Raw genomic sequence first — 26,811 nt, forward strand, 5'->3', positions numbered from 1 at the left:
TTCTTTAGCCTAAATCTTGAGAAAGGCAGTTTCTTAATCCACTCTTCTGTTGTTCTTGAGTTGGTTTCTCAGTAGTCCAACTGCATTCTCATGAGCAGCCACTCCCGTTCTCACCCTCTTCTTTATTTTTCTTTCTTTCTTCCTTTTTTTTCTTTTTGGCTGTTTGATTGCTATGTGGCATAATGAATATTGGTATTTCATCATGTATTTACCTCCCAGCCCTCTCCACTTCATTTCCAGGGCCTGACTTAATTTCTAATTTAACTTGTCAAGCACACTCAAATATATTATTTCCATTTCTCTCTAAATAAGGAGAGGAACCTCCAGCTCTTCTTCCTTCTGCCCCAGTAATGATTCTCCTAGCTGTAGGTCTCTTCGGTATCTTTTATCTGCATTTCACTGGTGGATAACCTCTTTGGAAGGTGTTTTTAATGCTTCTCCAGACATATCTCCTCTGTCAGTAGCTTTCCAGTCTGAGCCAATTGACCCTGAGACTTCTCTTCCTGCCACCAATACCCCTTCCCCCATCTATGACCCTGTGCCTGTTACTTGCTCTGGCTCAGCCCCAGAATCCACTCTTTTTCAGACCACATCCTTTTTCCTGCCTTACTCATTTCCTGTCTCGGATACTTTGGATCCCTTGGTTCTGATTTTTCAGGAGAGAGAATAGACTAAGAGAAAAGGAATAAATAGATGTCATCTTATAAAAGTGAGCTGTTCTTACCTCTGGCCTTGCATGCTCTCACATAGTTTGTCCCTCCCTAGGTTTTCATATTTAAGAAAAACAAACCCAAAAAATGGTTACTGTCTCAGAATCAAGAACCTCTACCTGTGAGCTCATGAATGTCTTTTTGTCTGTTTTTCTCCTTTTGTGAATGTATGAAGAGGATAACTTCCTTAGGCTCTTCCTCTAAGTCTTTCCCCTTCTTGGATCTGTGGACCTCATGCTAGTCATTGAGTAACCATTTGCTGAATAAAGTTCACCCACTTCCTATGAATGTCCTTCCCTTACAGACAGCATGGAGCAGTGAGCCAAAATAAAATTTTAAACTGTGGAATAGGATGATGTTTCCAGTTCTGGTAATACTACTCCGTGTTAATATTTATCAAGAAATCTTTTCCCCCCTTCTTGAATCAGTACAAGTTTATATTAAAGTTCTCCTTGCTGTTCAATGCCACTTAACTCTCCTGACAGATTTGGCTATCCCCCACACCCACCTGCACACACACACACAAATTCTCTTTTGCAAATATACATCTACTAAGATGAGAGAGTAGGGAAGTGAGTCTTTATAAATGTTAGTTTCTCTTTTATTCCTTTTATGCTATTTTGCAACTGGAAAATGAAGATGACGATTTTCTGTGGTCAGGAGGCTCACAAAAGTGGTTGCAGAGAGATGCTTTTGTGTTTTCCACCCCCATGGAAAAGCAGGGTGAGGACTGGCTGCCTTATGCAATCAACTCCGATGAGTCCTTTGTGCCAGGAACTGAACTGACTCTCCGCAGTGATTTACCAACTTGTTTGATGGTGATATCAAAGCTGGACTGCCCCTCAAGTTAGGGGTCTGAACATCTGTAGATGTATGTTTTAAATATTTTTATGGAATTGGTTTAAACTACACTGTGAGTCACCAGTTAAAAGACTGAACGTGTTTTCTGTTAAATTAAAAAGTGTGCCTGTTTAAGATACTTATTCACAACTTAAATAGGTACTGGTTTCAGTTTAAGCACTGATGTATTTAAATTTTTCAGTTTGAAATACTAGCTATATTAGATTACTGATTTGATATGTAAAAATAGAGACGGATCACCTTTATTTCAACATTCTGACATTTTGGGAATTGTTAGGAAAATAATCAACCATGTGTTTATTCAAAACAAGTTTTACATATTCTGGACACTTTCCCCCATCAGTGACAAAAGTACAATGTAACTGACGTAAAAAATGGGCTGTTTTATAGTTCATAGTTATGCAATTAAAAAATTAGGTTTTGAAGATTAAAAGTATAGTAAGAAACATAGCATTAATTTAAATAATAAATTGTTGCCCTGTGATTTGTTGTAAGACCATTTAGGCCAGCATAGTAAACTTAATGTTTTTTTATTCCCCTTCCAAATTATTTATAGTTGGTGAAAAAGGATGTGCTTTCTTATTCTTTGAATCTCCAGGTGATTGTTTTAGTGTAGATAAGTCCAAAGGAAAAGAACATTCCTCCTACATCTGCTAAAGAAATGATTGCTGTTAAACAGGCATTGCCAGTGTTCTAAGATGAATCCAGATGTTGAAAAGAGTCCCAGTTTGCTATTATGATTTTCTTTAAGCAAATATGTTTCTTGAATGGTTTTCATCTTCACCGTGAACATTATTCCACTTTCTCTGAAGAAAGATGTGTTTTAGATGCCATTTCATAACCAGCTTCAATCCAGTGCATTAGGAGGACCAGGCCTGAGACTGAATAATGAGACTGTTGGCAAGAAAATGAGAGTTCATGACTGCTTTGAGTTATTTTTAAAGTTCTCATTGCATGGCTATTATGTCTCAAATACTGTATAATTATCCCTAGTGATATCTTTAGCATATTTGAAACCATCCATATGCGGTCTAAATCCACACCAGCTATATTAAGACATTTTTAAACAATTAAAGCAGATGACACTTTAAATTTATATAAAATTAATGTGAATCAAATACTTTTTTTGTTTTTTTTTTGTTTGGTTTGGTTTTTGAGTTTTTTGTTTTTCTGAAGCTGGAAATGGGGAGAGACAGTCAGACAGACTCCCGCATGTGCCCGACCGGGATCCACCTGGTACGCCCACCAGGGGGCAATGCTCTGCCCCTCCAGGGCATTGCTCTGTTGTGACCAGAGCCACTCTAGCGCCTGGGGCAGAGGCCAAGGAGCCATCCCCAGCGCCTGGGCCATCTTTGCTCCAATAGAGCCTCAGCTGCGGGAGGGGAAGAGAGAGACAGAGAGGAAGGAGAGGGGGAGGGGTGGAGAAGCAGATGGGCGCTTCTCCTGTGTGCCCTGGCTGGGAATCGAACCTGGGACTTCTGCACGCCAGGCCGATGCTCTACCACTGAGCCAACTGGCCAGGGCTCAAATACTTTTAAGATGAATTAAGTCTACATTTCCAGGACTCCAGTATGCTTACTGTTAATCTGTTCTATCAGCTGATCAGTAGCAAAGTAGGGTGATGGAAAGCTTAGACAGTGGTTACAGGAAGGAAGAGGAGGATAGTGTTTTCTAAGAGCAGAAATTATCAGGAGGATTGGTTTGCAAGATAAGTATTATCTAGCCCATTATATAGGCTAAACAACTGAGGCTTAGTGTTCTCTCTCCCTCCTCCTCCCCATCACCATTTATCTAAGTTAGGATACTACTACTTTGAAGATAACAGGTATAGTAAGAAACATAGTATTAATTTAAGTAATAAGTTCTTGCCTAATAGTATCCTAAGCAGCTTCTAACCAAATAAACAAATAAGGCATCATATCAGGCAACATGGTCACCTTTCCTTAATCATCCTGAAAATAATTAGGGAATTTACTAAACATTTCTAGATTTCTTTTGTAAACTGTTATATATATATCTTCCATGATTTTATCTTCAGCTATAAGAAGTTGGTTTCCTAATCTCTCAGATCTCAGTGATGTTAATGCTCCCATGGCCAAGTCAGGCCAGTACCATTGTGTTGGACCTGCATTATCTTAATCTTCATCAAAGCCATAAGAGGCAGAGATTAGTACCCCATTTGATAGATGAGGAAACTGAGGCCTAGAGTAATTTGCCTTGGATTACAAACTAGGATTTAAGCCTAGAGTCTTTCTGATCTCAGTCTTAACTGCTCCTTAGCACAGCTTTAAATGTAATCAGTGCCAAGCATTTTTCTTGTACTCTAATGTTTACTGTAATCTTGCAAGATAGGCAGTATGATCCTCATTTTTATAGATGGGAAAACTGGGACTCAGAGCAGGTACCAAATGCTTGAAGTGGTATAGGTGATCCAAGATGGAACCAGAGTATGAACCCAGGTCTCACCCAGAGTCAGGACTCTTTCCATGATGCCACCCCTCTTTCCTCTTGCAATGGTGAGGCATCTTCCATTGGTTGCAGACATTTTCCTTTGAAATCCTAGCATCTGCCAGAGTGCTGTGACAAGAGAACATGTGGGGCCCTTGGGGCCCTCCACCTCAGCGTGGGATACCATTAAGACCGTCCCCATTGAAATAGAACTCTTTTTGAAAACTCCCTGGCTCCCTGCAGTGAGAGTTTGCTGTTATTCTGGTGGGTGCATTGACCAGTCCTGTTGGATGTCACCCTGTGGTCCTGCAGGTGCTGCTGCCGAGTTTGATCTAGCTGTCGAGTCAGAGTACCGCCTGTGGGTTGGGAAGCAGTTCCTGCAGCTGTTTGGAAATCCCCCGTGGCTCCCGTTGTCCTGAACTGCATGGGGGAGGGTTGCTCTTCGCTCCATTGATTTCTTCCCTTCCTTCATAGCTGGGGGTGGCAGCTTGGAAAACATTCAGCTGTTTACAATTCAGCTTATGTACACTTTAGCTGGGATTGTGGGTGAGTCAGAAGGGCTGCTCTCTTTGCCCGTGTCCTGAGAGAGGCATGAAAGTCAGCTGTATGGTAATGGCTGCCAGTGAGGAGGAGGAGCCCTCCCTAATAGATGCCTTAACCAGAGTAGCTCAGCCTGGATGCTTAAGATCCAAGAAGCATGTCTGCTCTCCAATCCTCTTAACCCAGACTCAACAAGGTCATTTTGCAGTGACGCTGAGGGCAGGCCTGAGGCCACCTGGCTCGGCAGGCCTTTCATTCTGCTGGCCAGCTCCCATGACTGAAAAGCTTGCCCCTTTGCTCAGTAAGGTGCCCCAAAGGGATCCTCCTGTCACAGGGAGAGGTACTTCAGATCGGGCTGCTCTTGTTTGCAGAGCCGAAGGAGGTGCCCTGAGGAGCAGAGTGGGGGCCGCATCTGTGTAAGAGAGCCTGCTGTGTGTCCTCAAGGCGAAGACATCTTATGTGTCTGACAGCTTGGTCTTGAGCAGGATAGAAAAAGTTACAAACATTTGGCCTTGGTTCCTCCTGCCTTCTGGTACTCAGGAGACCCCGGGGTGGGAAGGGGCCTATAATTTTCCCACCTCTAAGAGCTCCTTTTGTGTATTTTAGAAGATACTGTCTTCTGAGTAAACTGCATCTACTCTTGCCTTGATACTAAAATGCAGTTAACTCTGCACACTTTTCCTCATCTGGAAAATTAAGATGTTATACTGAGGCCCTTCAAATCATCTGTAATCTAGTGCCCAGGATCCAAAAGGATTATTCTCTACCCCAACCCCTCCCACAGAACCTTCTGTCCCTAAGAAAGCTATCGCTTATCTAAGTGATTCACAGTGAGGTGTGAATGACCGCAGGTGTATATTTGCATTTTAAAGAAGGTTGTTAACCAAATCAATCTCTTTAATTGATGGATCCTGTCAGGATCCCAGGATAGTGCCCTCCCTCCTCCCTCCATCTTCCCCTTCTCCTGCTCCCCACCTTGCACTACTCAGCACTAGGCCCCCTACTTCATTTTCCTACCCTTCCCCTAGGGGCGGGGGGCCCCCAAAATGTCAACAAATTGGGGCTTATGAAATATTTTACCTTCCTCACTTTCAGAGTGGCACTAATTTCTTTAAGGGCCCAAATGTAACTGCGATCCTAAAGGGTGGCCCCCAGATCTCCCCACAAAGACTGTGCCATCTGCTCTGAGCTTTTCGTGCTGTGGTTCTGCCCACTGCTCAGACCAGGTCCAGTCTGCATCAGCTGCTGTCCGCCTTGTGGATGTGGTTCCCTGGGGGTCACTTCGCAGGTGCCGTTCAGGCTTCCCCTGCAGCAAGCAGTTCTTTAGGAATACTGCTGTCACCTGTCCTGGCCACATGTCTGGCCTAAGCTGAGGCACAGTGAGCAGGACGTGGGAGTCAGGGAGAGGCCTGAAGAGGACTCTCTGTGGTATAGGCAGCCTTGCTTTCCCATTTACCCAGCAGAATTTGCTGCAAGCAAATGACCCGTGTAATCACTTACTCTGCTTCCTTAAATTCTTTAACTCCATTAGCTCTGGTTTACTCCTGCTACAGCCAAGCAAGGGTAGTTAGAAGTCTTGTAGATCAGTGGTCCCTAACCCCCGGGCCACGGACCGGTACCAGTCCGCAAAGAAAGAATAAATAATTTACATTATTTCCGTTTTATTTATATTTAAGTCTGAACGATGTTTTTTTTTTTTTTTTAATGACCAGATTCCCTCTGTTACATCCATCTAAGACTCACTCTTGACGCTTGTCTCGTAAGTTCGACAACTAGATTTAAAAATACCACAGTTTTTACGCCAGTCGCATAATTTTTTTTTGGTCGCATAATTTTATTTTGTGCATTTATCCATCCCACCCTAAAGGCCGGTCCGTGAAAATATTTTCTGACATTAAACCGGTCCATGGCCCAAAAAAGGTTGGGGGGCCACTGTTGTAGATTAAAATACTCCCTATCTTTGTGTCTAGAGTCTATAGAGAAGGTAGGAATAAGTGTTGGCCAAACCGAGGGGCTGGAATGAAAAGCTCTGCTTGCCCCCCCCCCCCCCACCATTTCCTCTGAAGTCAGGTCTTCAAGGCAAATTGAATGGCCAGGCCACCTGAAATACACTGAATATTAGTACTGAACGTATTGCAGAATAACTGATGGTTTTTGTCTTATCTGTGCCTGTAAAGAACTTCAGAACTGGTTGTGAGGTGGTCCAGGTTTTGCATAGCTGGGGCCAGCATGACCTTTCTTCAGCCTCTCTGAACACCTAGCTGTGAGTCCTGAGGGCTGGGCCATTTTTCTAGGCCTGTCCTAGCCTGTGCCCCTACAAGTCATCATGCCTTTCCAAGTGCCTGGAGGTAGCGTAAATGTTTCCCTGCCTTAACAGAAAGAAATGGGCCAAGGAATAGCTCTTATGCTTCTGTTATAGCTGGGTACCCAGAAATGCCACTCTTACAGACAGGCACCAGCCCAGCTGCTCTCAAATCATTACAGGCACAGACAGTCATTTACAAGTCTCAGCTGCTGGCACATTGCTGGTTTTGAGACTTGGGAGACCTGATTTTATAGCAACTGTGCAGACTGAGACCATGGATTCCATACATTCCAGCTTAGCAGACATTAAAAATCTCTTGTCTGTTGGACACTGGGTTAGCCCTTGAAGGTACAGAGGTGACTAAAACATAGTCTCCTGCCTAAAGAAACCTGCTCTGCCTAGTAAAGGAGACCAGCCCCAAAGCAGAGCATTTCACAAACAGGGCCACAGGGGTCTTTCCTGTTTTATCCTGCCCCTATAAGGGCTATTTCAGCCAGAGCCTATGAGTGAGACCAGAATTGAAAAGCAACCTAGAATTTGAGACATATTATGTAACAACTCCCCCAGAACATACTGTTCTGTTCATTCTGGTCTGAATACTTGGCCCTTTGTGGACAGCTTCAATTAAAAAACAGATTCTACCTTCCCCCAGCACTACCACCACTGAAGCTTGGCTTTACTGCCTTCCTACAGCCTCTCAAACTCATGGTGTCCTGGCTGCTTTCAGATTTCAGGTGCCTAATTCTGAATAAAGGCATTTGAGACCCCTGGGAATCCTAGACAACCCTTACAGTGTAGGACTGATCGAGAGAATTGAAAAGGAAGATTTCCAAAAGATAGAGTAGTGCTTTGTCTCTGTCTTTTATCTGGCCTCAGGGCCAGCAGGGCAGGTTTCTGCAAGTTTCCCTATTAAGCTGCTTTCCCCCAAGCAGGCCGCAGAGCAGTCTGGGAGAGCAGAGAAACAGATTAAATTAATCGCAGTGTGCTAAGCCTGGAGGGGATGAGATTGTGTTTGGTCATTCCAGAAATAGCCCAAACTCCTTTGTTACTAAAGCAGATGATGAGGTATTTGCTACAAGATGAATGCGAAACACAATATCTGCAAACCTTTGTGTATATTCATAACACACTTTCTTCTGTCCCTTGGATTCTGTCTCTCTGTAATCTGCCCCAGTTATAATGGGAGTGATAGGTTATGGTGAAAGGGTTTATCCGTTTGCTGGCTCTCGCCTCTGAGCTGATGAAATGTATCTGTTCACTACTGTATTTGGCATGAGGAAAGAAGCTGACCTCAGAAGAGTTATTGCACCTTGCAGTGTACATTATTAGGCACAGATCTAAGAGACAGAAGGGAAGGGATGAAGGAGGGAGGAGAGGAGTCAAGCGAGGATATAAAGATCCCATGAAAGGAGACAAGGGATCAGAAGCTGTTTGGTGATGAGTAGCAGTGAAAAGAGCAGGAGCTGGGAGGGGTCCCAGAATTCAGGGAAGAATGGATTAATTCCATAAAGGAATTATACACTAAAACAAGGAAGTCACTCATTTCCCTCTTCCTAGGCTCTCAAAACAAAAATCTTACCAACCTGATCTCTTAGACCAAATACTTCATTATTATGTTAGCGCTGACTAGGTAGACTTTAAAAGATGCAGGCAAATAAGGCCTAGGATGATGATGAGCCTGGATCCTTTTTATATAAGAAACAGTTGAAAGAACAGAGGGAGTTTGGCCTGGAGAAGAAATACTCTGGGTCATTCCTTACAACACACTAAGCATTTCCTAGTATGCTAGCACTGCCCTGCTCGTTTAGCCCTCACAGCGACACTGTAAGGTAAGTAGTAGTATTGTCTTTACAGCCAGTGAAACAGGCTCCAGAGAATGAGGAGGACTTGCCACTGATTCACTTGAATGATAGAGACCAGTCTCTAAGACAGATCTAAGCTTGTGTTTTTGCCTGTTACACAAATACAATTAGCCTTGTTCTGTGGAGTCTTGAGGAACAGAGCCTGGATAAGTGGGCAGAAATTAATAGAAGATAGATTTTTGGATTATTTTAAGAAAGAACTTTTTCATTGTACTTCCCAAGGTGGGAAGAAACTACTTCAGAGGTAGTGAGTTCCTTTGTCACAAGAGGTACTTTAAATGAATGCCAGAAAAATCACTGGGTGGAGGTATTACAGAGCAGGTTCAAGCAAGTATTGGTAAGGGCTTGAACCAGACTTTCTAATCTAGATTCTATAATCTGTACGAGTAATCAAGAAATATTTTACTAGGCTCTAATGAGAAAAAAATGGCCATCATCTAAAAATAAAATTTAAGCTTTTTATTTAAAATTTTAAAATTTAAATAAAATGTATACTTTACTTGAATTTTTTTTCTTCAGTTTTTTTTTTTTTTTTTTTTTCAGGCACAGAGAGAGGAATAGATAGGGACAGACAGACAGGAACGGAGAGAGATGAGAAGCATTAATCATCAGTTTTTTTGTTGCGACACTTTTAGGTGTTCATTGATTGCTTTCTCATATGTGCCTTGACCGCGAGCCTTCAGCAGATTGAGTAACCCCTTGCTCGAACCAGCGACCTTGGGTCCAAGCTGGCGAGCCTTTTTTTTTGCTCAAGCCGGATGAGCCCACACTCAAACTGGCAACCTCGGGGTCTCGAATCTGGGTCCTCTGCATCCCAGGCTGATGCTTTATTCACTGCGCCACTGCCTGGTCAGGCTACTTGAATTTTTAAAACAGAGAAAATGTAATTATGTCAGTGCAGACTTAAATATTTAAAATTTGAAGGCAGAGAAAGGTAACTTGATTGATTTTGTCATTGATCAGTCCACCTAGTTATTCATTGTTTGTTAAAGAAAGACATCTTTTCAGTTCCTAAACACCTTTGCAATTTAGAAAGATTCCAAAAGAAAGGAAATTTTCTATCTTTATGATATATATATATATATATATATATCCTAAAGCTATAAGTATTTAGGGAATTTTTCTAACTTTTTAAAAAAGATTTATTTATTTATTTATTACAGAGTCAGAGAGAGGGATAGATAGGGACAGACAGATAGGAACGGAGAGAGATGAGAAGCATCAATTATCAGTTTTTCGTTGTGACACCTTAGTTGTTCATTGATTGCTTTCTCATATGTGCCTTGACCTCAAGCAGGCCTTCAGCAGACCGAGTAACCCCTTGCTCAAGCCAGTGACCTTGAGTCCAAGCTAGTGAGCTTTTGCTCAAACCAGATGAGCCCTCGCTCAAGCTGGCGACCTCGGGGTCTCGAACCTGGGTCCTCCTCATCCCAGTCAGATGGTCTATCCACTGTGCCACCACCTGGTCAGGCACGAATTTTTCTAACTTGCTGATGTGATTGTCACAACCAAAAATAAATTTTTTAAAGTGGGAGGCAGGGAGATAGACTCCCCATGTGCCCCAACTGGGATCCACCAGGCAACCCCCATCTTGGGCTGATGCTTGAATCAACCAAGCTATTTGTAGTGCCTGAGGCTGATGCTTGAACCAGTCAAGAAAGGGGAGAGGGAGGAAAAGAGAAATGGATGGTTAATTTTCATGTGTGACCTGACCAGGGACCAAACCTGGGACATCCACATGCCAGGCTGATGCTCTATCCACTGAGCAAACCGGCCAGGGCCAAGAATAACTACTTTAAAATCTCATCAGTTACATCTCTTAGATGATTCTTGATCAGCTGTGAAATGTATTCTAGTTGAATTATGGAGGTCTGAATACTGAAGGCTTGCATCATAGCCACCAACCCTTTTCATAAAAAATTATTCATTCTGACTTATTGAGCAATAGGGCTACTAGTAAGAAAATGAACCAGTTATGAACCTTTTCTAAAATGAATTCATTTTGATTTCTCCATGCTGCATAATTAGACCCTATGAATTCCTGTTCCATGGTAGGATTTTGGAATTTTTTTTCTTTTTTTGTATTTTTCTGAAGCTGGAAACGGGGAGGCAGTCAGACAGACTCCCGCATGCTCCCGACCGAGATCCACCTGGTACGCCCACCAGGGGGCGATGCTCTGTCCATCTAGGGCGTTGCTCTGTTGCGACCAGAGTCACTCTGGCGCCTGAGGCAGAGGCCACGGAGCCATCCCCAGCGCCCGGGCCATCTTTGCTCCAATGGAGCCTTGGCTGTGGGAGGGGAAGAGAGAGACAGAGAGGAAGGAGAGAGGGAGGGGTGGAGAAGCAGATGGGCGCTTCTCCTGTGTGCCCTGGCTGGGAATCGAACCCGGGACTTCCGCATGCCAGGCTGACGCTCTACCACTGACCCAACCAGCCAGGGCCGGATTTTGGATTTTTAAGCTGAAATAAGAGTATCTTCATATAAAATTTTGTGCCAAAATTACTTAGCTAATGTACTGAATTCATTTTTGAAGTAGGTAACAGACACACACACACACACTGGTTATACTTAAGATGAACAGGCTGTTAAAATAAAGAAATGGTTTGTTTGTTTCCTTTTTTTAGGAAGTCCCAGGTTAAAGGTAACCTCAGCTCCCTGGGCAGCTGGTGTGGTAGAGAATGGCCCTGAGGGGGGTGGGGTTTCAGAGGTGAGGAGGCTGAGTCCTGCACCTGTAAAACAACGCCTGAGAGGTGCTGTTGGAGGTGGGGAAGAGGAGGCCAATTGCGGTGTGGTCTGTATAGACACTTTGTCATGCTTTCTGGAGCACTGTTCTGTCTTCCAGGGGAAGGCTAGCAGGCCCATGGAGCAGGAGAACTTAGTGGAAAGGTTGTCTGCAGAGGGATGAAGGGAAGGAGTCTGGGGTTAGCTGAGCATCAGGTTGGATATGGAGCTGAGAAAGGGACAAGAGGCTTAACTGAGAGCACAGGACCCACAGAAGCAGCATGCAAAACCAGCTCTGCCCAGTAGCCTCCTTGATGGGGAAACAGAACACGTGTACCCTAATGCAGTGACCCCCCAGTAACCCATCTCTGAATAGTCAGAGCTATGTTACTCTGTTTATTTGGGGCTCAGCCCCCAAATCCCCTTTGCATTGATTTCTGGGATTCTGTACTTTGACATTTCACAGGACACTTTAAATCTAACCTTTTCCAAGGAACCTCATAGAAGGTTCGCTTAACCTCTCTCCCCGAAAATCCATTACACTCCTCGCCCTCTATCTCATTCAGCTTTCATCCTGGTTTCAGATACCAGCTTGAATGCGTTTTCTCCCTTGAACTGAATGTTACTTTATTTGTCCATATCAATATTGACCAAGTTCTTAACACCTCAAAAGCAGAATTGTCTGTTTAACCTGGTTGAACTCTACCTAGCACAGTTGGGAAATTAAGAAACATTGCTAGCTGATAAGTTGCATTGTTGAACAACTGATTATAGTCACACCTGGGGGGGGGGCTTGACACTGCACCACTGTTAAATAAGTGGTTGAGCGAGGGGACTTCTTGGTTTGCATTGTTTGGCTCCGTGGAAACTGCCAGGTGAACATGGAGTCCCTGCTCTTCTGGCTTGGACCTGGGTCTGATCTCCCCTGCTTGTGTCTCCCTACTTTCCCTCATACAGAGACAGGGCAGGGCATTGTTCATGCACTGACCGACCTCAGCAGCCCCGGCATGACCTCAGGGAACGGAAATTCTGCCTCCAGCATCACCGGCACTGCCCCCCAGAATGGTGAGAATAAACCACCACAGGCCATTGTGAAACCCCAAATCCTGACGCATGTTATCGAAGGGTTTGTGATCCAGGAGGGGGCGGAGCCTTTCCCGGTACGAACTACTTCTTTTCCCCTCCTTTTTTCTTTTTCTTTCTTTCTTTCTTTCTTTCGTTTTTTTTTAAAGTATATTTTGGATGTGTATTAGAATATTTTGCGTTGCTACATTGCCATGTAAATTTTCCAAAAATGTGACAAAAGTGTTCTTTCCCTGATAATTTTCCCCCAAAGAAATGTCAGATTTTCTTTCTAGGATTGAGTGTCTTCCTAAGGTCCACAGGGGGCCAGTGATGAGGAATAACTGGCCAGGCCCTTTGTTTAGAAGTTTCCACACACAGACTCAGCTGTGTCCCACCTGGTGATGTGCGACCCCCTTGGTTAAAAGGGAGTTCAGCTTGAGGTGTTTGATGGACTTTGAGAAATGAAATCCTGTTCAGTTTTGAATACCAAAACCTCTGAATGGCATAACTGTGGCCGGTCAGAGAATAAAACAAACCTGGACAGAAGAGAATTCTTAAGATATATATGAAATGAAGACAACACGGTTGTAGCCTGGAACAGAGCCTGGAAAGGGGAGTGGATGGGAGTGAGGGGCACTTCAGAAAGGGCACAAGCAACAGTCTCCAGTTAAAGTATAAAACCAAAGGGAAATATTAAACAATCAAGAAAATGGCTTATTAGAACAAAGCAGCCAGAACTGATTCTGCTCTGTGTGGACTGGTGAGGACAGGTGGTACTGCTCTGTGGGTGGGAGGAGCCTAGAGCCAGGTGCACACAGCCCCTCTTGTGACAGAATTATCTGACTCTTAGAGACATGCACTTGTCATGGGATGCCATCTGCCTTTTGCTTATTCTTTGGCTCCATGAGTGATTTGAATAGTCAGCAGAAGACTAAGCTTGATTAACTGGGATAGGGGACCTGTTTTAAAATGCCAAAAGATTCATAGACTCTTGTCCTCTTTCCCTCTGGAGGTCATTCAAGGCCTGTGGCAAAGAAATCCACCTGGAGCACCTGAGCTATAAGTAGCTCTAGGCCTATCACATCCCTTCCCTGATTAGACTAGGCCTTCCCCTTGGTCTCCTGGAGAAACATGAGACACCAACTGATCTCTCAGGGTAGATGCAGATTCATTGCTCTGGTGATCTAGCCACCAGGCTGCCTGAACACAGGCAACAAAGGGGAGACCGAGAAATGAACCCGCCAATCTGGGATCCTTGGAGCCATAGAGGGCGTTGCTCTGTAGCCCAGAGTCTATGGTTTTCTGCTCTCTTCCATGGTTGTGTGCACCTCTGGCATGGGCAGGGCAGTGGTAAGGTGGAGAACAGTAAGAATGTTTAAAAATGGTTGCCAAGTGTCTCTGTCCCATACATACACTCACATGCACATCGCCTCGGCTGTGCTCCTGCCTGGCGGCGTGTGAGCGCTGGGGCCTGGAACCTGCTCTGGTGTGGGAAATCTGATCTCTGCTTCCATCTCTACGCCTTAGACATTTGGAAGAGTAGATACTTTCCTGGCCTCCTGAGCCATCCACTGGTCCTGGACTGAGGCCATCCCTGTGCTTCAGTATCCATTGGCATCTCACCTTGTGAACTAAACAGCAAAATTGACCTTGAGCAGGGCATATTTGGATGATGATATTGGGGCTGGCATCTGCACCTGGATGCTTTATACATGTAATTTTGATGAGGTTGGATAATAAGGAAGCATCTCCCACCTAACCCTCATGGCCTCCATGTCACCATGTCCTCTAGGTGGGACGCTCGTCCCTGCTGGTGGGGAATCTCAAGAAGAAGTATGCACAGGGGTTCTTGCCTGAGAAACTTCCACAGCAGGATCATACCACCACCACTGACTCCGAGATGGAGGAGCCCTATCTGCAAGGTAAGCATCTCCAACCCCGGATACTGAGGCCTCCTGGTTTGGCCAGACTGGACGTAGGCAAGTCTGGAAAGGCAGGCCTTACACATTTCCTTTCTTAGTATCAATGGAGGAAGTCTAAGCCATGGAGTGTGTAAACATGTCAGCCTACTAAACATTTCCCTCAGTGCCTTGCCAGCCCCTGTCCCTAGGAAACAGGGACAGGCGAAGTCCCTGCCCATGGGGAACTGTTTGTCCCCTGCCTCCTCTCCAGCCAACCACAGGATCCCAAGAGCCGCTTTTCCTGTGTGAGCCACTAGCTAGTTGTAGGAGCGGCACCAGACAAGTTGTGCCCTTCCTTCACTGCCTCAGGGGCCTGCACCCAGGATGGCCCGCTCTAGGCACAGTGGCGACTAGACCTGGACTGCACTTGCCACATAAGCCACTGACTAAATGGAAGGAGGGCCTGCATAGATTACAAAACTTCTGGGTCCTGTCACCCAGGTCAGCAGCCAACTAGATGGGACCAGGTCGGGTAGGAGACCTTTGGGTACTTTGCAGGGAGGGAAGTGCCCTTCCAAAAACAGTGACAAAGGAGGTTTGGCATTTTCCAAGCTAGACTGCTGCTGTGTGTCACAGCTGTGGGACCATGAGGAGGAGGCAGAACAGAGGAGGATGGCCCCTGTCAGGGGGTGTCGGCAGTCCTCTGCGATTTTCTCAGTCTTAACAATTTTCATACTTTTCAGAATCCAAAGAGGAGGGTACTCCCCTCAAACTTAAGTGTGAACTCTGTGGCCGGGTGGACTTTGCCTACAAGTTCAAGCGTTCCAAGCGCTTCTGTTCCATGGCTTGTGCAAAAAGGTGTGTGTTCTCAGCCCCCTACCGCCCACTGCTGTGCCCAGCCCCTTCCCTTTCCTCAGCATTGCGCCCTTGTATCCTGCTTCTGTGTCCCACCTCCCTTCAGTGACAGTCCACCCCAGGAGGCCCTGGGTGTGGCTTATCTAGCTCTCTAATTCCTTGACCTCCCTGGAAGTGGCATCTTGTCACTAATTCACCAAAGAACTCCCACGAGCATATCTGAGAAAGCAGCACAGAATCGAGGAAGGGAAGCAGAGCTTGAGCTCGCTGGCCCTCCTGGGTCCCACTGGCATCCAGTCTCCTTTCCTGCCCATCTCCTTAGGGGGAGCCCTCCACTAGGAGCTTTGCCCAGAGCACAGCACTGGGGAGAGTTCCTTTCCTGAGCTTTCCCCAAGCTTGGAAGACTAATGATCATAGTAAAGCCCCACGTTATTTATTGAGAGCCTGCCATGTCCGAGACAGTTGGCATATATTATATATCACCTCATCTTCAAATGGCTCTGAGGCAAGTACAGCTGGGGTCTACTTATACACACATTTGGGAGCTGAGGAACAAAGGATAAGTAATTGTGTCTGAAGTCATAGAGCTGGGGATTTAGACTCATCTGACTCTAAAGCCCTATGTGGTCTTTGTGCCAGGGTAGAAGAGGCAGCTGACCTTGAAGCCCTGAGCCCCGCAAAACGACGGGATCTCTAGACCGCCAGGCACCCGTGCTCTGCAGGCCAGCTAGAGTAAAGCTGTCCTCAGGCTGTGCTGGAGGTCATGAGGGCACTTTTCTGAAACGTTGCCAGGCTATATGCTCCAGCAGCACAGTGGTCAGTAGTTTCTTGGCATAGGTGATATTTATGGTAGACTGTCTGCAGTGAGTCTCACTGTGCTCCAAGCGGTGGTGTCGAGGGAGGGGAGGGGTTTAGGGTTAGAATGAGAAGACGTGCTGACATGCTCAGGTTTTGCCATGTGGCTCGGCTGCTTTTATTCTGCCCAAGGCCAGTACACCTAATGGGGCTCTGACTCCTTTGTTCCCTTGACTCTGGCAGGTACAATGTGGGATGCACCAAACGGGTGGGGCTTTTCCACTCGGACCGCAGCAAGCTGCAGAAGGCAGGAGCCACGACCCACAACCGCCGCCGGACCAGCAAAGCCAGTCTGCCTCCACTTACCAAGGATACCAAGAAGCAGGTGAGAGGGCTGGCAAAGCCTGAGGGGTCCCCACCAACTCCCCTCCTTACCACAAGCTGGACACCCACATTCCTTTTCTGTTGCTAATGTCCACATGCTGTCCTGTTCCCACTTCTCATAGTGCTGTCAGATCAAGCCTTTCCCTATGTCCCTTCATTTAGATCCATGGTGCTTATGAGGTAACATTCCCTTTCCAGTGACCTTACCCCGACATCACCCCTTTCCTTCCAGTTTGCCTCCATCCATGACTTCTGGGGCCACGGAAATGGGGTTTCCCCGCCTAGCTGTTCCAACTACCTCCTTTCTTAGCGGGCTGGGTGAGAAGACTGCCTGCACCCTTTGCCTTCCCCGTGTTGCCTCTTTGAACTTGAGAGTGCAGACTTTTTGAAGGTCTGTACCAGGAACGTGGGTGTTTATTCATTAAGTATTTCTTTTTTTTTTTTTTTTAACAGAGACAGAGAAAGAGTCAGAGGGAGAGATAGACAGGGACAGACAGACAGGAACAGAGAGATGAGAAGCATCAATCATTAGTTTTTCGTTGCGCATTGCGACACATAGTTGTTCATTGATTGCTTTTTCATATGTGCCTTGACCGTGGGCCTTCAGCAGACCGAGTAACTCCTTGCTCGAGCCAGCAACATTGGGTCCAAGTTGGTGAGCTTTTTGCTCAAACCAGATGAGCCCACGCTCAAGCTGGTGACCTCAGGGTCTTGAACCTGGGTCCTCTGCATCCCAGTTCAATGCTCTATCCACTGCGCCACAGCCTGGTCAGGCTCATTAAGTATTTCTTTAGCACCGCTCCATGCCAGGAGTTCTGTTAGGCTCTGAGACTCTAGCTGCCCTAGAGCAGGCATCCCCAAACTAAGGCCCACAGGCTGCATGCGACCCCCTGAGGCCATTTATCCAGCCCCCCACTGCACTTCCCGAAGGGGCATCTCTTTCATTGGTGGTCAGTGAGAGGAGCACTATATGCCATAGCCCTCCAAGGGTCTGAGGGACAGTGAACTGGCCCCCTGTGTAAAAAGTTTGGGGACCCCTGCAGAGGAACTCACAGTCTAGTTGCTGCCTCAGAGCCTTAGGTGTATCTTGCTTCTTGTAGTAATTGGTCATAAACCTCCTGATGAGAGCTATGTCCACAGGGTACACACATGAGAAATTTCACATACTGTTTCAGGTGGTTCATTGACCTCCCCCTGAAGCTCTAGAGCCCTGGTTTAAAACTGCACACCCAGAAGGTATATAGGCACACAGGTCAGGTAGTTGCACTGAAGTGTGGCACGTGCTCCAGTCCTGGGGGGACTTAGTCTGTATATGGTCAGGGCGGGGACAGCACAGAAGATGCTGTTCGGAGTTCAGTAGCAGTAGACCAAGTAGAAAAGGGAAGATTGACCTGCCTTTGCCCACCACTGTGCTACAGGTGGCTTATTCCCTATCCTGAAGAAAACTTTCTCTCTGCCCCCAGCCAGCAGGCACTGTACCCCTTTCAGTTACTGCAGCATTGCAGCTAACACACAGCCAGGAAGACTCTAGCCGTTGCTCAGATAACTCAAGCTATGAGGAACCCCTGTCACCCATCTCAGCCAGCTCGTCTACCTCCCGCCGGCGACAAGGCCAGCGAGACCTGGAGCTGCCTGACATGCACATGCGGGACCTGGTGGGCATGGGGCACCATTTCCTGCCAAGCGAGCCCACCAAATGGAATGTAGAAGATGTCTACGAATTCATCCGCTCTCTGCCAGGTAAGGCCCTTGGAAGTTTCACGCCCACCTGGCATAGCAGGGAGTGCGAGTCCCCACCTCCCCAACCCGGAAAGATCAGGCCATCAGTTAATGACACAGGTTCAGGAACTGGGGTGCAGAGATGAATATGATGGGCTTTCTGTCTCTCAGCTTTCATTCCAGCGCAGACACGAACTAAATATTTTGTAGCTATAATTTGATACATTTATTGGCATGGTAAGTGGGGTGTGTGAAATGCAGAGGTGATTATGTAATTAACCCTGTGTCTTCTCCTGCATTGGGTTGGAGGGGAGTCAGATGGGAGTGTAGGAAATCTGCCAAGATCATCAATAATGAAAAAATGTAACTTGAAAAGCAGTGGACAGCTAGGCCCTGGCCAGATGAGGCCACTGCATCAGGGAGCAGCTGAGGCAGGAAGACGTGAGAGTGCATGGTGGACCTGGGGCCCCCCAACCCTGTGTGTGGAGGGCTAGGATGCTGAAATGAACCTTGAAAGACAAACCTACGTCATTCACGGATGCTTTCAGTGTTTCCCGTCAGTCTCACCCAGTCACTGGCCAGGCAGGTACTGATGGCAGCCGCAGGCCCGACCCTCAGAGACTGGAGTGGGGCACAGTGGCGAAGAGCACAGACTTCTGAGGCAGCTCAAATCTTGGCTCTGCCAATTAACCCAGTGTGTTATCTATTGCTGCATCCCCCAAATTTGTCATCACACAGTTACTGTGGGTAACTATAAAGAATTCGTGAATGGCCTGGCTGGGTAGTTCTGCCACAGTGTGCCTTATAAGATTCTGATTAAAGTGTCAGTCAAGGCTAAGGTCATTTTAAGATTTGATTGGGGCTGTAGGACCTTTTCCATAGTGTCTGACTCACATGCTTCTACTAGGGCAGGGGTAGTCAACCTTTTTATACCTACCGCCCACTTTTGTATCTCTGTTAGTAGTAAAATTTTCTAACCGCCCACCGATTCCATAGTAATGGTGATTTATAAAGCAGAGTTACAGCAAGTTAAAGCATATAATAATAATTACTGCCTGACCTGTGGTGGCGCAGTGGATAAAGCGTCGACCTGGAAAGCTGAGGTCGCTGGTTCAAAACCTTGGGCTTGCCTGGTGAAGGCACATATGGGAGTTGATGCTTCCTGCTCCTCCCCCCCTTCTCTCTCTCTCTCTCTCTCTAATAAAAATGAATAAATAAAAATCTAAAAAAGTAAATAAATAAAAAAAATTACTTACCAAGTACTTTGTCGGATTTTTTCTAAGTATGGTAGAATAAATCTTTATAAAACAACTTACTATAGTTAAATCTATCTTTTTTTTTTTTTTTTTTGCATTTTTCCAAAGCTGGAAATAGGAAGGCAGTCAGACTCTCCCGCATGTACCTGACCAGGATCCACCCGGCACGCCCACCAGGGGGCAATGCTCTGCCCTTCTGGGGCGTCGCTCTGTTGCATCCAGAGCCATCCTAGTGCCTGAGGCAGAGGCCACAGAGCCATCCTCAGTGCCCGGGCCATCTTTGCTCCAATGGAGCCTCGGCTGCGGGAGGGAAAGAGAGAGACAGAGAGGAAGGAGTGGGGGAGGGGTGGAGAAGCAAATGGGCGCTTCTCCTGTGTGCCCTGGCCAGGAATCGAACCCGGGACTCCTGCACGCCAGGCCGACGCTCTACCACTGAGCCAACCAGCCAGGGCCAAATTGATCTTTTTATTTATACTTTGGTTGCTCTGCTACTGCCCACCATGGAAGCTGGAACGCCCACTAGTGGGCGGTATGGACCAGGCTGACTACCACTGGACTAGGGTATGACTGTTGGCGAGAGGCCACAGCTCTCCACATGGGCCTCTTCAGAACGCTCATGCTTGAGTCTTCATGACATGGCAGCCAGTATTTGCCACCCGTGTTGATCTAGGAGAGCAGGGTGGAAGCCACTGCGCCCTTGGTATGATCTAGGCTTAGATATCACATACTGTCACTTCCACAGTATCTTATTGGTTACCCAGGTCAACCCTATTCGTTTTTCTTATTTTGGGGGGGAGAGAGAGGAAGCAAGAGAAAGAGAGAAGCATCAACCTAGTTGTTCCATTTAGTCATGCATTCACTGGTTGCTTCTTGTACATGCCCTTACTGGGGCTTGAACCCATGAGCTCAGTCCACTGGGACAGTGCTCTCCATTGAGCCACCTCTCCAAGGCCAACCCTATTCATTTGTGAGGGAACTCATGAGGACATGGAAGGGAAGAAAGGATTATTTGGAGCTATTTGGAGGCTGCTTACATAGTTCCCCACTGGCCCCAAGTGATTCATGTTCCTCCCTCATACACAAATACTCTCAGCCCCTACCAAAGTCCTCTTGAGTCTCATCCCATTACAGCAGCACTTTGAAATCCAGGATTTTGTCATTTAACTCAGGTACAGGCACAAATGAGCCTGCATGGGTCCAACTCCTCAAATGATTCCTCTCACTTTGAAGACCTGAAAACTGAAGAGAGGTTATCCATTTTCATCCACAAATCCAAGATATGGTGGGCGGGGTAGGTATAGGAAGACAGCTGTTGACATGCCCATTCAGAAAGGGAAAAACAGGGAGGATACAGCAGTCACTGAACCACACCAGTTCTGAAATTTAGCATTTCCTTGATTAGGACTCAGTCTGGGAGTGGTTCTAACTCTTGGTTGTACCCTCTGGATCAGTGGTAGTCAACCTGGTCCCTACTGCCCACTAGGGGGCATTCCAGCTTTCATGGTGGGTAGTAGCAGAGCAACCAAAGTATAAATAAAAAGATAGATATAACTATAGTAAGTTGTTTTATATCTTTTTTTTTCAGAGACAGAGAGAGGGATAGACAGGGATAGACAGACAGGAATGGAGAGATGAGAAGCATCAATCATTAGTTTTTCGTTGCACATTGCGATACCTTAGTTGTTTATTGATTGCTTTCTCATATATGCCTTGACCTCGGGCCTTCAGCAGACTGAGTAACCCCTTGCTGGAGCCAGTGACCTTGGGTCCAAGCTGGTGAGCTTTGCTCAAACCAGATGAGCCCACGCTCAAGCTGGCGACCTCGGGGTCTCGAACCTGGGTCCTCGGAATCCCAGTCTGGCGCTCTATCCATTGTGCCACCGCCTGGTCAGGCGATAGTAAGTTGTTTTATAAAGATTTATGCTGCCACACTTAGCGAAAATCTGACATAAAGTACTTGGTAAATAATAATTATTATATGCTTTAACTTGCTGTAACTCTGCTTTATAAATATTATAAAGTAAAGTTACTTCCCTACTTTATAAATCACCATTACTGTGGAACCAGTGGGCAGTAAGAAATTTTACTACTAACAGAGATACAAAAGTGGGCGGTAGGTATAAAAAGGTTGACTAGCCCTGCTCTGGATCCTTCTTCCTCTTCTATGAAAGCTAGCCTGAGTTTTCAGTAGGGTAGTTTTCTCAGCCTACTTTCTGCTGCTTTTCAGGTTGTATTACCTCTGACCGTTTTCAGTGTAAGTGAGTAACACTTCTGCCAGTATGATTCTCTTAAAATCTTTATGGGCTTCTCATGTATCTTGTTGGAGCTCACTTCATTAGACAAAAACCATACTCACAAATGTCTTCAAGGTAAACCTTTTTGTACACTGGAGGTTTCTTTTGAAGCTGAGGGACAATGCCCCCAGTAGTCACAGAGGCCTTGCTGTTGAGTGGAGAGGATCTGTGAGGCACACCCATAAATTCCTTAGAGAGCCTTTTGATGAACAGTTCTTCAGAGACAGCACTTTAATCCTTCTGACGTCTTAACAAAAGACTTAAGTCACACTTTCAGTTTCATCTGTAGACCATGTTTTCTTGACCATGCCCTGTATCTGATATTTGCCTAAAAACAATTTCTTTACAAATTTTTACTTTTAATTTATTGTGTTGACATGGTTTCAAGTGTCCCACTCAATATAACACCCTCTGCACACTGCATTGTGCCCCCCAATGCCCCATGCAAAGTCTCTTTCCACCTGTTTCACCTCCCCCCTTTAATCCCCTTCCCTCTACCTTTAACCCCCTCTTTTCCTCTGGCAATTGCTCTCTGTATTTATGTGTTATGTATATGTAATATGGCTAATCCCTTTGCCTGTTTGATCCCATCCTCTCTCCCCTTTCCCTCTGACAGCTGTTCATCTGTCCCCTGTGACCCTGCCTCTGAAACTTGCTTAATTTTAGTATCATTTGCCATGAAGAGGCCAGGGATTTTCAAAACCAGCAAATCCTGGCTCCTTTCTTTATGTTTAACAGTTTTCCTGTACCTTATCTCTCTCTTTTTGTTGTAAGCACCAATACGAAGCCAGGTAACACCAACATTCTGCGTAAAAATGTTAGCTAGACCACTCAGTTCATTGGGCACATTACACTTATATGTTGCCCCCAGCAACAGGTTGCTAATTGTTCTATTTCATAACAAGGGTACGTTTCTTCCAGTTTCCAGCAAGTTTCCTCACTTTCCTTTAAGCCTCCCCAGGAGTTTCTCAAAGACCATCAGGCTTCTAGTCTTCCGAGAGCACCATAGGCATTCACTAACACCTCACCCACAGTCCTTCCAGCTCCCACCGCAGTGCTCCCAGAGCCACGCCCACACTTTTAGGGTTTTGTCCTGGCAGCAGCCCTCTTCTAGGTACCAGAATCTGCATTAATTGTCTTTATTGGGAAACTAATTACCCCAAAACTTAATGGCTTAAAACAATAATTATCTCAAGGTTCCTGTGGGTCAGGAACGTGGAAGGGCTTAGCTGGCAGTTCTGGGCGGGGTATCTAATGAGGTTTTCCGGGAAGATGTCAGCTGGAGCTGCAGCTGCCTGAAAGTTCAGAGCTGGAGAGTTCACTTCTAGGAGCCTCACTTACCTGGCTTGGGGGTTGGGCTGTGGGCACGAGGCCTCAGTTCCTCTCCACGTGGGCCTCCAGAGGGCTGCTGTGTCCTCACGGCATGGTAGCTAGCTTACTCCCAAAATTAAGTGTCCAGAAGGGCAGGGTGGGAGCTGCTGTGCTCTTGTGGTCTAGCCTCAGAAGGCACATGCTGCCACTCCCTCAACACCTTATTGGTCTGCCAGATCAGCCAGGTCACTGAGGGGAGGGGTTCTGAACACTACATATGTAAATATAAGCACGCGTGGCTCTCTGGGGCCATTCTGGACTCCAGTGACCTTGGGCAAGTCACTTAATCTTTCAAGCTGTAGAATAAGAACAGCGCCTTCCCTAATGCGTGGTGTGAGGATTAAGTGAAATGATGTGTTTGCAATGCCGTGACTGCCAGGAGTAAATGCTGGTGGCTCTGACTGACACTGTCTGTGGTGGTGTCCCTATCAGGCTGCCAGGAGATAGCAGAGGAATTCCGTGCCCAGGAAATCGACGGGCAAGCTCTGCTGCTGCTCAAGGAGGACCATCTGATGAGTGCGATGAACATCAAGCTGGGGCCCGCCCTGAAGATCTACGCTCGCATCAACATGCTCAAGGACTCCTAGGGCTGGCCAGGGCAGCCAGGATTCTGGCCCAGGACGCCGCCTCCCAGCTGAGCAGAGCCAGACAGACATTCCTAAGGGGCCCAGACGGGGGGCCAGTTGGAGGGCAGGGGTTCTCCCTGTGGGCGTGGCTGGTGAGGAGGTGTTGGCATCTCCCAATGGCTCTCAGGGGCCTTTCTTTCTGTGGGAGGGGCAAAGAGGTAGGTGGCACAGAAGATGGGGCTTTATGCTTGTAAATATTGATAGCACTGGCTTCCTCCAAAGTCCCAATGCTCGAGCCCCTCTCTCTTCCCCTCTCTCCGTCCCCCATTTTCCAGGGGGCACATGGTCAGGGCTCCCAACCTGAGTTGGGTTACTTTCAAGGGCAGCCATCAGGCCTGGATAGAGGCCTTGAAAACCCTTGCCTGCCTTCCTCCCTCTTCTTTCTCTGGGCCTGGCTAACTCTCCCGCCGCCAGCTTCTCCCCCTTCAGCTTGTTTCTGAAGCAGCCAGGTGTTTCCCCTTCACCCTCTGCAGGTGGAGAGAGAGAAGCTGGGCCCAGGTTGGCCATGCCTGCTGGCACAGACGCCTTAAACGCTGTGTGTGTGACTGTGTGACTGTGTGGGAGCCTGGACTGACAGGCCGGGAGCCACTCGCTGGTATCTCCAGGTGTTTTGTAGCAGACAGCCACTTAGTGCTTTGTTCTGGATGCCACTCAGCCTCAGGATGGGAAATAGAAAAGGGCATTCCCAGTGCAGAGGCAAGATCAGGAAGTGATGAAAGTTAGATGGTCCTTTCCAGACTGGTCATGATGTCTCTGAAGCCCCTTCCCCACACTGTGAAGTCCCCTTGACTGCCCTGCTGTGTCACAAACAACGTAAGGAAGCTGCTGGAGAGCTGGGCCAGTTAGCCTGGTGGGTAGGCTGGGAGAGGATGAGCCTCCTGTCTGAGGCTGCCCAGGGGGTCCCAGCACCAAGGCCCAGAGAACGGAACGGGCGAGAGGAGCTGGAGTGACCGCAGATGTGAGGAAGGCAACCTTTTCGGCCTCCCGCACTTCGCCTGGAACTTGCTCACAGCAGTTGGAGCTGCTGCGGAGGAGGCAGGGCGGGAAGGGTGAGGGCCTGCCTCTGACCTGCCCTGCCCTCTGTAGGCCCCCGGGGGAGAGTGGGCCTCTCCCCGGAAGAGGGTGGCCACCTTTCTCAGCTTGTTCTATTTCCCACTCACACCCAGGCAGGGTTGGAATGAAGGACTTTTTTAACCTTTTGTTTTTGTTTTTTAAAAATAAACCTGTAAAATCAGTTTCTTCTGTGCCTTTGTTTCCTGGAGATGCCTGTCCCTGCAGGTCTAGGTCCTGAATGGCTCCTTTTCACCGCAAGGGGAGGGTGGCTCCCTGGGTGGGCCAGTACATCCTACACCCTTGGGTGGGGCTGGGTCGTTTGAGGGCATCCTGAGCCCCAGTTCTCACAGGAGTAGCAGATTCTGCACTTCTTCAAATCGTGTCCCTTGGAGTGGGAGGATGCAGAGCCTTTTCAACTCTGAGGCCTCGCACTCACTGTTCCTACTGGGGAGACAGGACACGGTTGGGCCAGGAATATCTGGAATACTTGAGACAGAACCCAGACTCTTGGCTCCTAGCAGAGACCGTCTACTGTTGTTGCTCAGTCCAGAATAGCCCTTGGAGTGGCTTTGGCTCACTCAGCGCTTTGGGACCACTTTTTGGATGCTGGAATAGCAAATTATTAGAAAAGGCGCCTGGCCAGACGGTGGTGCAGTGGATAGAGCATCAGACTGGGATGCGGAAGACCCAGGTTCAAGACCCCAAGGTCACCAGCTTGAGCACAGGCTCATCTAGTTTGAGCAAGGATCACCAACTTGAGCCCAAGGTCGTTGGTTTGAGCAAGGGGATACTTGGTCCATTGCAGCCCCACAGTTAAGGCACATATGAGAAAGCAATCAATGAACAACTAAGGTGTTGCAACGAGAAACTGATGATTGATGCTTCTCATCTCTCTCCGTTCCTGTCTGTCCCTATCTATCCCTCTCTCTGACTCTCTCTCTGTCCCTGTAAAAAAAAAAAAGAAAAGAAAGAAAAGGCATTATCTCCAAGGAGGCAACACCTAAGCCTCGAATGAAAGAGAAAGGGCACTCCCGACCCAGGCAGCTCCCGTGAAGGCAGGAGCATGAAGAGGGAGTGCAGACCAGCAGGGCGGGAGGGGATGGGCAGGTGGACTGGGTGCGGCCAGCGGTGCCTGTGCTTCTGTGAACCAGGCCTTGTGCTGGCAACGAGGCCTTGGTGGCAAACAAGAGACTATTGTGTCCTGTTTGCCTGGAACGTAAAATCTCCCTGCTCCTTCCCCTTCTCCAGGTTTTTCCTTAAGACAATATGTCCACCTGTTTAAAATGTAAGTTTGAGGCCCAGACCCCATCCCATTGAATCAGAGAACCCAAGGGTAGGGCCCTGGCAGATCAAGCCCACAAGAGCCAATTCCCACATCTTGATAAGGCCTCTCAGGAAAGCCTGTTAAAATGTATATAAATGGGCTTGGCCTGCGGTGGCTCAGTGGATAAAGCGTTGACACGGAACGCCAAAGTCATGGGTTTGAAACCCTGGGCTTGCCTGGTCAGGGTACATATGGGAGCCAATGCTTCCCACTCCTCCCTTCCAATATGAACAAACATTATAAAAGTGTAAATGGAAGAGGAGGAGAAACAAACCGTTAACAAGCATACTTCATGGGTTTTTGCACCTTATTGTGGTTCACAAATACAGGGGTCCTTAGGTTATGTCTCAACATACAACATTTAGAGTTTACAACACTCATTCCCATAAAAACTTTAAAAAATTGAGACATGTTTTGGCTTATGCTGTCATACACCCTGACCTGGATCCACCCATGCAATGCTCTGCCTGTCTGGGCTGCTGCTCTGTTGCTCAACAACCAAGTTATTTTAGCACCTGAGGCAAGGCCATGGAGCCATCCTCAGTGCCCGGGGCCAACTTTGTTCTAACTGTTCAAGCCATGGCTGCAGGAGGGGAAGAGAGGGGGGAGGCAAGGACAATCAGATGGTCACTTCTCCTGTGTGCCCCGACCAGGAATCAAATCCTGGACTTACACATGCTGGGCCAATGCTCTACCACTGAGCCAACCAGCCAGGGCCAG

At 47.1% G+C, this 26,811-nt stretch overlaps 1 protein-coding gene across 5 annotated transcripts in view; it reads left to right on the forward strand.

Annotated features, from left to right (window-relative positions):
• Window positions 1–24,948, forward strand: part of PHC2 (polyhomeotic homolog 2) — a 116,762-nt gene extending 91,814 nt beyond the window's left edge. For all 5 annotated transcript variants that reach the window (XM_066269729.1, XM_066269728.1, XM_066269730.1 and 2 more), the window contains 6 exons: window positions 12,406–12,608; window positions 14,306–14,435; window positions 15,158–15,272; window positions 16,308–16,449; window positions 17,912–18,188; window positions 23,521–24,948. In XM_066269729.1, the coding sequence (XP_066125826.1) occupies window positions 12,406–12,608; window positions 14,306–14,435; window positions 15,158–15,272; window positions 16,308–16,449; window positions 17,912–18,188; window positions 23,521–23,675 (1,022 nt within the window). In that variant the 3' untranslated portion in view covers window positions 23,676–24,948. The remainder of the gene's footprint in view (window positions 1–12,405; window positions 12,609–14,305; window positions 14,436–15,157; window positions 15,273–16,307; window positions 16,450–17,911; window positions 18,189–23,520) is intronic.
• Window positions 24,949–26,811: the final 1,863 nt, after the last annotated feature.

Source organism: Saccopteryx bilineata, chromosome 3 (genome assembly GCF_036850765.1).
Source record: "Saccopteryx bilineata isolate mSacBil1 chromosome 3, mSacBil1_pri_phased_curated, whole genome shotgun sequence".
NCBI lineage: Eukaryota > Metazoa > Chordata > Mammalia > Chiroptera > Emballonuridae > Saccopteryx > Saccopteryx bilineata.